Source organism: Kogia breviceps, chromosome 14 (assembly GCF_026419965.1).
Source record: "Kogia breviceps isolate mKogBre1 chromosome 14, mKogBre1 haplotype 1, whole genome shotgun sequence".
Taxonomy (NCBI): Eukaryota; Metazoa; Chordata; class Mammalia; order Artiodactyla; family Physeteridae; genus Kogia; species Kogia breviceps.
The window spans coordinates 36436016-36448126 of record NC_081323.1 but is presented as its reverse complement, the minus strand read 5'-3'; the positions used below and the strand labels follow the sequence as shown (position 1 = coordinate 36448126).

At 41.2% G+C, this 12111-nt stretch overlaps 1 protein-coding gene across 2 annotated transcripts in view; it reads left to right on the top strand.

Annotated features, from left to right (window-relative positions):
• Nucleotides 1-1033: 1033 nt before the first annotated feature.
• Nucleotides 1034-12111, top strand: part of SPTLC3 (serine palmitoyltransferase long chain base subunit 3) — a 129542-nt gene continuing 118464 nt past the window's right edge. The window contains exons 1-2 of one of the 2 annotated variants that reach the window (XM_059037525.2): nucleotides 1034-1159; nucleotides 1292-1465. In XM_059037525.2, the coding sequence (XP_058893508.1) occupies nucleotides 1358-1465 (108 nt within the window). In that variant the 5' untranslated portion in view covers nucleotides 1034-1159; nucleotides 1292-1357. The remainder of the gene's footprint in view (nucleotides 1160-1291; nucleotides 1466-12111) is intronic. The other variant, XM_067011989.1, reaches the window with a different exon arrangement.

Here is a 12111-nt window from a genome sequence, read left to right as displayed (position 1 = left end):
GTTGGGTCTTCGTTTCTGTGCGAGGGCTTTCTCCAGTGTGGCAAGTGGGGGCCACTGTTCATCGCGGTGAGCGGGCCTCTCACTATCGCGGCCTCTCCCGTTGAGGAGCACAGGCTCCAGACGCGCAGGCTCAGCAGTTGTGGCTCACGGGCCCAGCTGCTCCGCGGCATGTGGGATCCTCCCAGACCAGGGCTCGAACCCGTGTCCCCTGCATCGGCAGGCGGACTCCCAACCACTGCGCCACCAGGGAAGCCCAAGAACTCTTTTTTTTTAATTAATTAATTAATTTATTTATTTTATTTTTGGCTACATTGGGTCTTTGTTTCAGTACACAGGCTTCTTATTGCAGTGGCTTCTCTTGTTGCGGAGCATGGGCTCTAGGCACACGGGTTTCAGTAGTTGTGGCACGTGGGCTCAGTAGTTGTAGTGCACGGGCTTAGTTGCTCCACGGCATGTGGGATCTTCCCAGACCAAGGCTCAAACCCATGTCCCCTGCATTGACAAGTGGATTCCTAACCACTGAGCCACCAGGGAAGTCCCGATGTCACTGGTTTTAACATAAGATGGGTTCTGAATTGTTTTTTTGCCATTTTTGTATTATGGTAAAATATACATTAAATAAAATTTACCATTTTAACCATTTTGAAGTGTATAGTTCAGTGGCATTCACATGACAATCATCACCACCATCCGTTGCCCCAACTTTTTCCATCTTCTCCAACAGAAACTTGTACCCATTAAACAATAGCTTCCTATCTCTCCTCCCTGTGGCCCCTGGCAACCACTCCTGAATGTTATTTTACCCCAAAAAGAAGTGTTGACTTTGACCTTGGTTTACAAACAAAAATGTAATTAGATGCAGGAGGGAGGTGAGAAGGGGATAGGTGTCAATTTGGCACTGACTGTCCTCTGTAGGAGACACCTGGGGTGTGTACAGTGGCGTGTGTGTGTGTGTGTGTGTGTGTGTGTGTGTGTGTGTGTGTGTGTGTGTGTGTCTTTAAAAGATTCTCCACCTCCCTGCTGGCCTCCTCGCAGTTTGCCACTGGCTTTGCAGCCTCCTGGTTGCCTCAGTCCAGGCAAGAAGCTGGCAATCTCCTTTGTAGTTTCAGGAGCAGTTCTGTTACCATGGAGGCCACATTCTGATTTGAAGAGTGTAAAGGTAATCATTTGCTTTTAGTTTCAAAGATCTTCCCAAAAGATAGGCTGTCGTCGCTCTTCTTCTGGAAAAGCCTGATTGGTAGGATTCCTTTAAGCACTCAGTCTGAAGTGCTTTATCCCATTCCCTCACCAGCTTCAAAAGTCAAGCTTGCCAAGAGCCTCTGGAGGAAAACCTGCTGTTTCCATCAATTTCACACAAATGGTTGATCCTGGAGGTGGTGCTGTTTGCAATGGAACACTTCACAATCAGAGTGACCACTGTCACAGAAAAAACTGCACAAGGAACGGGATGGTGAAAGAAGCCCAGGTAAGAGGCAATCCCTCCCCCTTACTCTGAATGACCTGAACATTTCAATATTTGTTGTAAAGCTGTTTGAAGCTTTCCTAGCTAAAAGTTCTTGGCAGAAGTGTTTTCTGTGTTTTGACTCTTCACTTCAGCTAATTTCAAATGCTTGGCTACTAAAAAGTTTGGATGTGGGTTAAGGAGGGAATTTCTTCTCTGTACAAGAGAGGACACACGTAGATCCAAGAGCCTTAAACTCTTAACATAAAAACATCCCTGCTAGACTTTTGTTTTTTCTCAAGCATTTTGGAGAAAACAGTTGTGAAGGCTAAAACTCTCCAGCTAAATTTCAGTCTATCAGGAAATCACAACAGCCTGCATTCATCATACTTCATAGGGGAAAAAAAAGGAAGTGAAAGTAAACGCTGCTGAGATTATGTGGAGTAGGTGGCATTTTCCCCTGGTACATGAGGAATGCCTCTCTGATTAAAAGGGGACTTCTTTTTGGTGTTTGGTGGGGCCTTGTCATAGCTTACAGCTTGATTTGGGGCCAAAGTCTTTCTTTGAAACTCGATATCACAAGCATTCCTTTTTAAGACACTTCAGAAAGTGCGGCTATTGTTACAGGCTGCACACAGGAACCAAACAGACTTTGAATTGTTTTCCCATGTGATACTTTTAAAAAAATTTTTGGCTCCTGCTCTGACAGAATGTTTGAGGGGAATGTACTGAGGAGGAGGAGGAGGAGGAGGAACCCAAGAAATGTTGTCAGCTCATTCAAAGAGGGAGCTGGGTCTGCAAGCTGATTACGAACAGGCAGGCCATTGCCAGCTTCCCTTTGGATGCCCAGGGCCTCTGTTCTGAGCAGCAGGGGTGAGTTCACCTGCTTGGGAGCAGATTAGCATAGCCAAATGTTGCAAAATGAGAAGCTGGGCAAAGAACCTGTGCGGGAGAACAGGGGTTGGGGGTGGGGAGGTTGGGCAGTGAGATTGTTCTAAGATCACAGAACAGGTGGGGCTGGCTGGGGGCCAGCCCACCATTCAGTGAAGGAAATTTGTGTGTCCAGTGGAATGAAAGAGGTGTGTGGGGTGGGGGGCACTCTGGAGCGTGGATTGTGTGTGAATAAGCTATGGGCCCCCAAATAGGTTCCCCTCTTAACAAAAGGCATTGCCCTAGCCTTGGAATTATCTACCAAAAACCTCAGGTCTGGCCTCTCCCAGATGAGTATAATGTGAAGAGAAAATACTTAACTTTCTATCTTTGCACGAGGGCAATCATACTAATACCCACCATCTATTTGTCAGTGTATCGAATCAGACCACTACCACTCAAGACACTCTTTGCCCCTAAAATGGCTGTAACACTGGCCACTGGCCTTCTCACCCTCTGGACCATTCTAACCCTGAAGGCTCTCATTTGGGTAGAGATGCCCTCAAAGGCATTTTCTCTCTCTCTCTCTACTTTATCTTGGTTTTGTAACCACCTTCTAGTGTCTGAGGTTAGACTTAGCTAAATGGTTACAACCATTCCTAAGGACAAGAGCCAGGATCCTAAAGGTTCATTACTAAGTGCTCCTACAAGACTGTGAATATCTTTGGACACTGAAGCTTCCCTAAGCGCAGCAGGAAATATCAGGGAGGCTACTGCCTTTTCCAACAGCTCTTTCTGAAGGAAGGACCATCCAGAACCTATTTGCTCAGATATATTTAGGTGTTACTAAGTTGAAATTGGCTCCCACTGAGAGCCTCAATTATGGCTTAAAAAGTATGTTCCAGAAAGAAGAAACCCTGCTGAGTTCTTAGTGCAGTAGGACAGACAAAGTCCTGTTTTCCCCTCTGTGATATGGATGAAGTTGTCTTTACTATCATGATCCTTAGTCACTGGTTTTAGCCTGTTTTGCTTTGAGGACCTTAAACAGAGTCTTTACCAAAAACCTTGAAGCTTGAACCCAGTCCTTGTAGAACACTCACTCTTGGAACCCAGCCACCACATTTGAAGGAAGCCCAAGCAGCTCAAGAGAAGCCCAAGTAGAGAGAAACCAAGTATCCTTGCTGTGCACCTAGGCAAGATGTAGCACCAGCTTGTAAACTGTGTGAGTCAGCTATCTTAGAAGTGGATCCTCCATCCCTGGAGTCTATCTGTTCCGATTACACTTCATGGAGTATACATGTCTTGTCTCCACTGGGCTCTGCCCAAATTACAGATTCTTAAGCAAACAAATGATTGGTTTTTTTTTTTTAAGCTGGGTTTGTTTATCAGACTTTTTATTTTTAATACCTTTATTTATTTATCTTTGTCTGCGTTGGGTCTTTGTTGCGGTGCACGGGCTTTCACTAGCTGCAGCGAGTGGGAACTACACTTTGCTGTGGTGTGTGGGCCTCTCACTGTGGTGGCTTCTCTTTGATGCGGAGCATGGGCTCTAGGCACATGGGCTTCAGTAGTTGTGGCACGCAGGCTCAGTAGTTGTGGCTTGTGGGCTCTAGAGAGCAGGCTCAGTAGTTGTGGTGCACGGGCTTTGTTGCTCCGCGGCATGTAGGATCTTCCCAGACCAGGGCTTGAACCCGTGTCCCCTGCATTGGCAGGTGGATTCTTAACCACTGTGACACCAGAGAAGTCCCAAGCAAACAAATGATTGTCATTTTAAGTATGGTGGTGGTTTGCTAAGCAACAATAAACATGTAAACACATGTATATTCTATTTCTTTAAAATGCCTAGAAAAATCATTGTACAGTCTCATTACAACCATTTTCAATGCTTTCATTTTGAGGAAAGAGTTTGTTTTGGCCATCAATCTTTGGCAAAGATGCCTTTCCTTAAGCTTTACACTTTTGTTGTGTTTTATTTTGTGTTTTGCATAAGGACTGTATGCTTAAGATGAGTGTCTGGCTGGTAAAACCAAATACAATGAACTCAAATATCGTCTATACAAAAGCACAATCATTTGAATCTGAAGTGTAATTATTCAGTCTGAGGAGGTCTGTAACTTGTTGCCTTATCTATGAAGAAAGAGCAGGCAAAGAAGCATGTATGTGTTCTGGTTCAGATGTTTTGTTAATTAAATGAATACATGTTCTAAAGTATATTTAATATCTGCCAATTATAAATTGATTTTATCTATTGGTTAAACTTTCCTAGAAAATGATTCTCTTTAGAAACACAACTAGAGGTAGATTGACGTTAACCTAATTACTCTCAGGAAATCCACTACATTTATTTTGAAATACACTTGATTTAATCTTTCTAATAAGTATTGTCATCTTGTCTAAATTGGCCTGAATTAATGTAGTTTTACTGGAATTCTAAAGTACATCAACCTATAAATTCATGTGAGAAGAAGTTGTTGCCACCATATTAGAAAGAAAGTCATTGGCCCAGTAATTCACAATTTAGATTAAACCTTTGGAAACAAACAAACAAACACTATGAACATAGTTCAGAGAAGTATTCAGAATTGTTCTCCACAATGTACTTTATCCATCACAGTTCCCTCTAAATCCTGCTTCAACCAAAAGTTTTGCCACATTGAAGATCATTTGATTACAGCAGAGGTTAAGATTACAAATGCCCAGCAGGCTGGTAAGGCCTGGTGTGAACAACAGGAAGTGGTAAACATGGGTTTACCTGAACAAAGTTCATTGTCACCATGCGAGAAAGCAGGTCCTATGTTGACAGATCTTATGATTTTCAAAAGAAACTGGAAATCCAGATGGAGTGGGAGAGAGAGAGAATATCCTGATTTTTAAGTATTAGCATCTAATGCTTCAAATTTCCAATAGTGTAGAGTTCAATGTGACATTGCTACCAGCCACACATCTGTAAACTCTGAACTATAGGCAAATAGGATGAGAAAAATAAGAGGTCATAAATGAGTGATTCAGGGACTTTGGATCTTCCTAATTTAGACTTACTTTATATTTTTTAAAAGCAATAGATGTATCTTACATCTTAATTTTCCTGAGTTGTTATTATATTAATACTTGATCCTGGAGTATGCAAGTTTTAGGAACAATTATGACCCAACCAGTTGTACTAGATTTCTCTGACTAACCCTGGTTTCAAATATTAGACGACAAATGTCATAGAACTGATACCATTTCACTGCTCAAACTTCATCTCTCAGACTTTGTAGGAAGTGACACACAAAACTTTTGTTAGACAATGCACTCATATAGCTTGGTCACCATTATTATTCTCTAGATGTGGTATAACTGGGCCTTCAAAAGTTGCCCAGGAAAAGGCTATGTGTAAATTATGATTATCCTGCCAACTACAACTTATACCTGACTGTTCTTTCTCTGCCATGTGGAGCTTATCCTTTTGGAAGTCAAAAATCCTTTGAGAAGCTGATAGATACTTTCTGCATTAAACAATTTTCCACGTAGAGGATTCATGTGTTCCCTGACTTTCTCAAATCCCCAGGTTAAGAACCTCAGCTCTCACACCCTGCTCAGAAAAACCAACAAATCAGCCTTTCCAGAGAAGACAGGGTAAAGGGATCCATAAATTGATCTACCAAGGAGAGAAAACCAAACATAAGCCAAAGTGACTCAGACCACAAGCCCACATGTGGTATTAATTTATTTAAAAATTTATATTAGAATTTTGTACCCCACTTTATAATACTATTTTAATAATATTTATTTTACTATAAAACTACTTTTATATCCTCCTTGAAAATCTTGAGTATAAATGAACTCCCCAGGAATATATTTATTTCCTGGTGGCTTTTCATACCCCAGCACCCCTCAGGATTCCCAGGGAATCACTTAAGGAAGAATGATAGCAGAAAGACAAGCTTTGACATCAGCAGAATTGGGTATGAGTGCTAGCTTTGCTCCCTACTAGCTGTGCCACATTGGGGAAGTAGTGTCATGGCTCTGATCCATACCTCACAAAGCAATGGTGAAGATTAGATGAGAGAGTGTATGTAAGGCTCCCAGTAACTGTCACATGTGTAGTAGATACTTGATAAATAGTGGCTATTATCTATTAAAGTCTGCCTGCAGCTCTTACCCCTCTACTGCTATTGTAAGTGTTCAGTACAATACCTGGCATGTAATAGGTGCTCAATAAATGATAGTCTTAAATCCTTGAATTCCTTCATCCAATGGTGGCTTCATTTTACTTGGTCTGTCAGCAGCACTTGACACAAGTAATTACTCCTCCTCCTTCAAGCACTTTTCTCTCTTGGCTTCCAGTTTATGACCCTCCTATATCACCAGCTGTTCCTTTGCAGTGTCTATTCCTGGTTTTCCTCAACTCCTTGATCTTTGGACAATAGAGTGACCCAAGGCTCAGTCCTTGTATCCGTTCTCTTTTCTAATTGCAGATTTCTCCTGATGATCTGACCTTGTTTCATTACTATATGTACATGTATATATGTTCAGCTGTGTGTATGTGTGTGTGTATATATATATATATATATATATATATATATATATATATATATATATGTCATTTCCAACTGCTTCCTTGATCTTTCGTTTGGATGACCAAAGGCATCTCCAACTTAACATATCCAAAACTGAGCCCCCGATACTCCCTCCCTCTGTCCCTAACGTGTTTCCTTTAAAGTCTTTCCCATCTCAGTAAATGACAACTCTATCCTTCCAGTGGCTCAAACCAAAAACCTGGGTATCATTCACGACTTTTTCCTTCTGTATTCAATGAGTCAGCAAATTCATGACCCTACCTTCACAGGATATCCAGAATCTGACCACTCTTCACCTCCCCACAGCAACTACTCTGGTCTCAGCCACCACTATCTCTCACCTTGATTGTTACGGGAGCCTCATGCCTTTTCCCTGTGTCCCAGTTATTCATTATGGAATGACAACCCATCCCAAAACAGAGTGACATTAAACAACAACCATTTTGTTATGCTCATGGATTCCACTGGGTAGGAAGTCAGAAAAGACTCAGTGGAGACAGCTCTTCCCCGTTTCATGATATCTGAGGCCTCAATTGGCTGGACCTAGAATAGCTGAGCCAGGAGGATTCGCCTGCAAGATGGTGTCCTCACTACCATGTCCAAGTTGGGTCGGCTGAAAAAAAAGGACAAGCCAGGACTGTGGGCAGGATTGCCTCAGACAGCTTCTACAGGAGGGAGGGCTCTAGAGAATTTTCTAGTAAATGAAGAAGTCTCATAGCCTTTTATACCCTAGCCTCAGAGGTCAGCTTCACATCCACCCTGTTGAAGCAGTCACAAACAAGCCCACCAGGTTCAAGGGGATAGGACGCTCCCAACACTTAACGGGAAGATTATTAAAGAACTCATGGTCATATTTTTAAATTGCCATAACCTGCTTCCACCCCTGCCATCCTGTCCACTACCACCAGCAAGACTATTCTCAACACAGCAGCCAGAATGGTCCTGTTGAAATGATATCAAGATCTCACTGCTTCTGCCCAAATCCTTCCCCTGGCTCCCATTTCACTCAGAGTAAAAGCTGAAATTCTTACAGTGGCCCCAAGGAGCCATGGCTCGGTCCTCACCGACTCATCTCCTGCCGGCATTCCCACATCCTCTCCCATTTGCACTTCCCAGAAATCCAGGTGCCTGCACCTCCCTCCTTTCAAGTCAAATGTTACTCACAATCCTATTAAAATTACAACATGCTTTCTTTCTGACTCCCTTTCCTGATCCTGCTTGGTTCTTCAGTACTTACCACCATCTACACACACACACACACACACACACACACACACACACACACACACACTCACACACACTTGAATTTATTTCCTACCTGTCATCTGCCTCTGGCTCTAGAATGGGAACTCCACCCAGGCAGAGATTTCTATCTCAATGCCAAATCCCCAGAACATAGACCAGAGCCTGTACACAATAGGTGCTCAATAATAGTTGTGCAAGGATTAAAGACCACATGTTTTTACTAATCTAGTGTTTGTAAGAACTTGGATTTCAGTTTGTTTTATTTCAATTGCCATTTGCTGTCCACAGGCCTGGTTCTTTAAAAGACTGAAAAGGCCCCACTCATATGATACACAAGCTTCTTGCAGATTTCAAGGTGTATAACCTCTTATTAATTAATACACTAATTAATTACTAATTTATTAGTAATTTACCTAACTATTAAACAAAGGTTTCCCATCCTTTGTTGGAGAACATGACTACTATTCACTGCCTTCTTTTTAAAAATCATTAAATCACTAGACTTTTCTGTGACCAGGTAGCTACATGCTTTTATATCGATATCCAGATATTATGTATACTCTAAGTTTGGGGTCAGGGAACATGCTTTAAGGAGGTGGAACTTTTTGAAGAAGATGAAAATAGAAATTAAATATTATTGATTTATCCTGGTGATTCTACTACCTCTTAATGGGAGATGAAATATGCCTGGATTAGAAGGAAAATGACTAATACCTCAAGGTATATAGACCTATCATCTGGTTTTAATAAAATTCTGCATTCTCAGGGTTGAATGTCCAAGAAAAATCATAATAATCTGCTTTCCCATTCATGACTCTGTATATGAAATGATTTTTTAAATTTCATTTAACAAACTTTTCCATCACACTATATGCTAGCAACTTTCTAAATACAAACTTATTTGATTCCCACAATCTTATGACTTTAATACTATTACTATCCCTATTTTTTATATGAGGCAATTGGTCATAGAAAAGTTAAGTAAGTTTGTCTAAGATTAAACCTCTAGTTAGTGCAGACTGACCCCAAGGTCTATGTCTTTATCACTAGAAAAAAAAAAAAAATCTTTTCCTCAAACGTTTTATTGTGAATATTTGCAAACTTAAAGAAAAATTAAAGAGTTCTACACTGAATACTCATATACCTACCACTTAGAAACTGCAATTAATATCTTACTATATTTGTTTCATCACACATTTGCCTGTCTATCCATCCCTCTATCCATCCATCAAACCATATGTTTGGTGCATTTCAAAGAAAGTTGGAGAATCAATAGACTTCACCCCTAAACTCTTCCACATGTAAATTGTTAACCAGATTTCAATATTTGTCCATCGTTCTTTCTTTTTTCTTCTTTTGAGATAAAATGTGCAGATAATTCCATTCAATGAATTTTGACCTACACTACCTTTCGATTTTTCTTGCTGGAAAAGGTTTCATTATATAGTTTTGACTGTGCAAAGATTTTATAAAACAGTGAGCTGAATCAAGTGTAAATTCATCTAGTGAGATGAAAAACTCAGCAGGAGGCTACCTCACTCGAGAAACTCCCCTGTTGTACACCTATAATTCTGACGGGTTCAAGAGCCATTTTCCCTTTTTGTCTGGAGTATAATCCAGCTGGCAGGAAGGGAACTCACTGTAGAAATTCTTAAAATTCCATACCGTGCCCTGTTTTCTTACACATGGAGGAATGAGGCTCAACAAAATTAAGTGACTGTCTCAGAGGTCACACCAGTGTGAGGCACCCTCCCCCACTCAGGTCTTTTGATACCCAGACCAAGGCCCTTTCTGGAAAGGTGCATTTGTTTCTGAAACCTCCAACCTGTGAAAGCAAACAGCCAGGGACTACAGTATTTGACGGCTCAGAGTGGTATCTGCTATTGCAAATTCTTTAGCTTCAATTTCAAAATTGATGATGCAAAATTGCATTTGTCTCATGGAAGATGTAAAGACTCCTCCTATTCCCCAAAATAAGAGCCACGTGGAGAAAGCCTCCTTCTTTGCCTATCTTAGAAAAGCATGTCAGAGAAATCAGTATTAATTACAGTTAATGACTGCTGCCACACACAAGGTCCCACCACATATTTACCTTTTTGAAGTATTGTTAATTCTCACCTATTGCTTTCAAATTTCACGTATAAGGACCCAAGGTTCAAAGAGGTCAGATAATCACCCACACGGGTGGCAAGTAATTGGAGGATTTTCTGACCCCTAATATCACATAAATTGTTTCCACCTCCTGCCCTACTATCCTAGTAAACTGAGCCATCATATAGAGGTTGGGAGCAGGGCCTCCCCTTTGCACTGCCTGGGCTTGAATTTCAGCTTCACATCGGTCGCTCCATGACCTTGGACAAGCAGCTTAATCTCTCTATGCCTCAGTTTCCTTATCTAAAAGATGAGGATAATAGTAGTGCCTGCCCAATAGAGTCATTGTAAGAAGTAAGTATGGTGGCCCATGCATTGCTTAGAAAGATTTCTTTAAAAAGCAACCAATGTTTTGCCCCTTTAACCTTCAGCATCAACTATAATGATCCTTATATCCAACGTCTCATTGGACTCTCACAGCAATGCTGTGAAGTTTTGAGTGTTACTGACCCATTTTAGGGATGAAAACAACAGAGCTAAGAAAAATAATGAGACCAAAGACACATGGATGATGGGGACAGAGCTGGACAAGAATCCCAGACATTTTTAACTCTAAGTTCAGGAATGTCTCAAAGGACTGGACACGTAGGTATTTTTCAAGCCCTTACTCTGTGCATCCAACTCTGTCAACTGTTCCTTTACAAGAACAGGTAGAAAGTAAAAAAAAAAAAAAAAAAAAAAAAATCAGCACCTCTATTCTTCAGCAGATTAATTCACAGCAAGAGAAAAAGTGCTATTTTGGTTATCACACTTACTCAGAAGAGCAGATTTGGGAGTCAGTTTTAGTAAGTTTTTAAAATGTGTAAGATTCTAAAAGTCTTGCAAAATGTTAGTTTCTGCCTTAGATTTCCATAGCCAGGCAGCAAAGTGATTTTACATGGCACACCAGATAGCACAACTTCCTATAAACCTTTATTTAAAAATCATTGACCTTTGTCTTTACATCCTTATGGCACGTAGCATGTGTACGCCCCAGAATTACCTTCTTCTGAGCCCTTGTACAGCCTCAACTTCATTTTCAAACACATGCCATCATGAAGGCTTGCTTCCTGGCTTGTGCAGGGGAGCACAAGTCACTTAATTTCTTGGTTCCTTTGCTGAGCCTCCCCGAGGCAATGACATTGACGATGCGTTAAGGATTCTTAGGTCTTGCAACATGGCATGTTTCCCAGTCACCTACTCTGATAGTCTGAAAGAAACTAGGCTCCAGATCATCTCAAACACTGGAATAATCATGGCAGAAATGATCTCAGATCTCAGAGAAGCATGTTACCTCATTTTCTAGATCTTAGTGACACATTTCTCACTTAATAGAATAGAGACAGAACTGAGGCACACTTGCCCATATCTCAAAATGGCCAATCCAGGGCAAGACACACACCTGTCCACTGCCAGTTTCTAAAGCCTCTACACAACACTGCTTTTCATAGTACAGAATCCAAAACAACCCCCTAAGGAGCCCTTGGCAATAACAGCTTTTGCCAAACCATGCAAATAACTTAGGGGTACTTGGGAAAATCTCACAACCGATGTAAGGTTTGACGGATTGGTTTGTAAGTTTATGCAAAAGGGAGCTGGCATTTTGTCTATGGGGCTGTGCTTCCCATCAGTCATTTCTTTGCAAAACCACTGAATCGGGTGTCTACAGACTAAGATACAGAAGTTCTCCACATAGTGACCTGGGAAAATGATACAATGGCTGAAATAAATAGGTCACAAATGTCAGTTTTCTTTTTTTAAGTGTAATAACAATCTTTATACCAATCAGATGACTCATGCCTTGCACCCAGCCATTACTTAGGGCTCATAAATTATGATGGGTTAAAAAAAAATGCCTGGAAT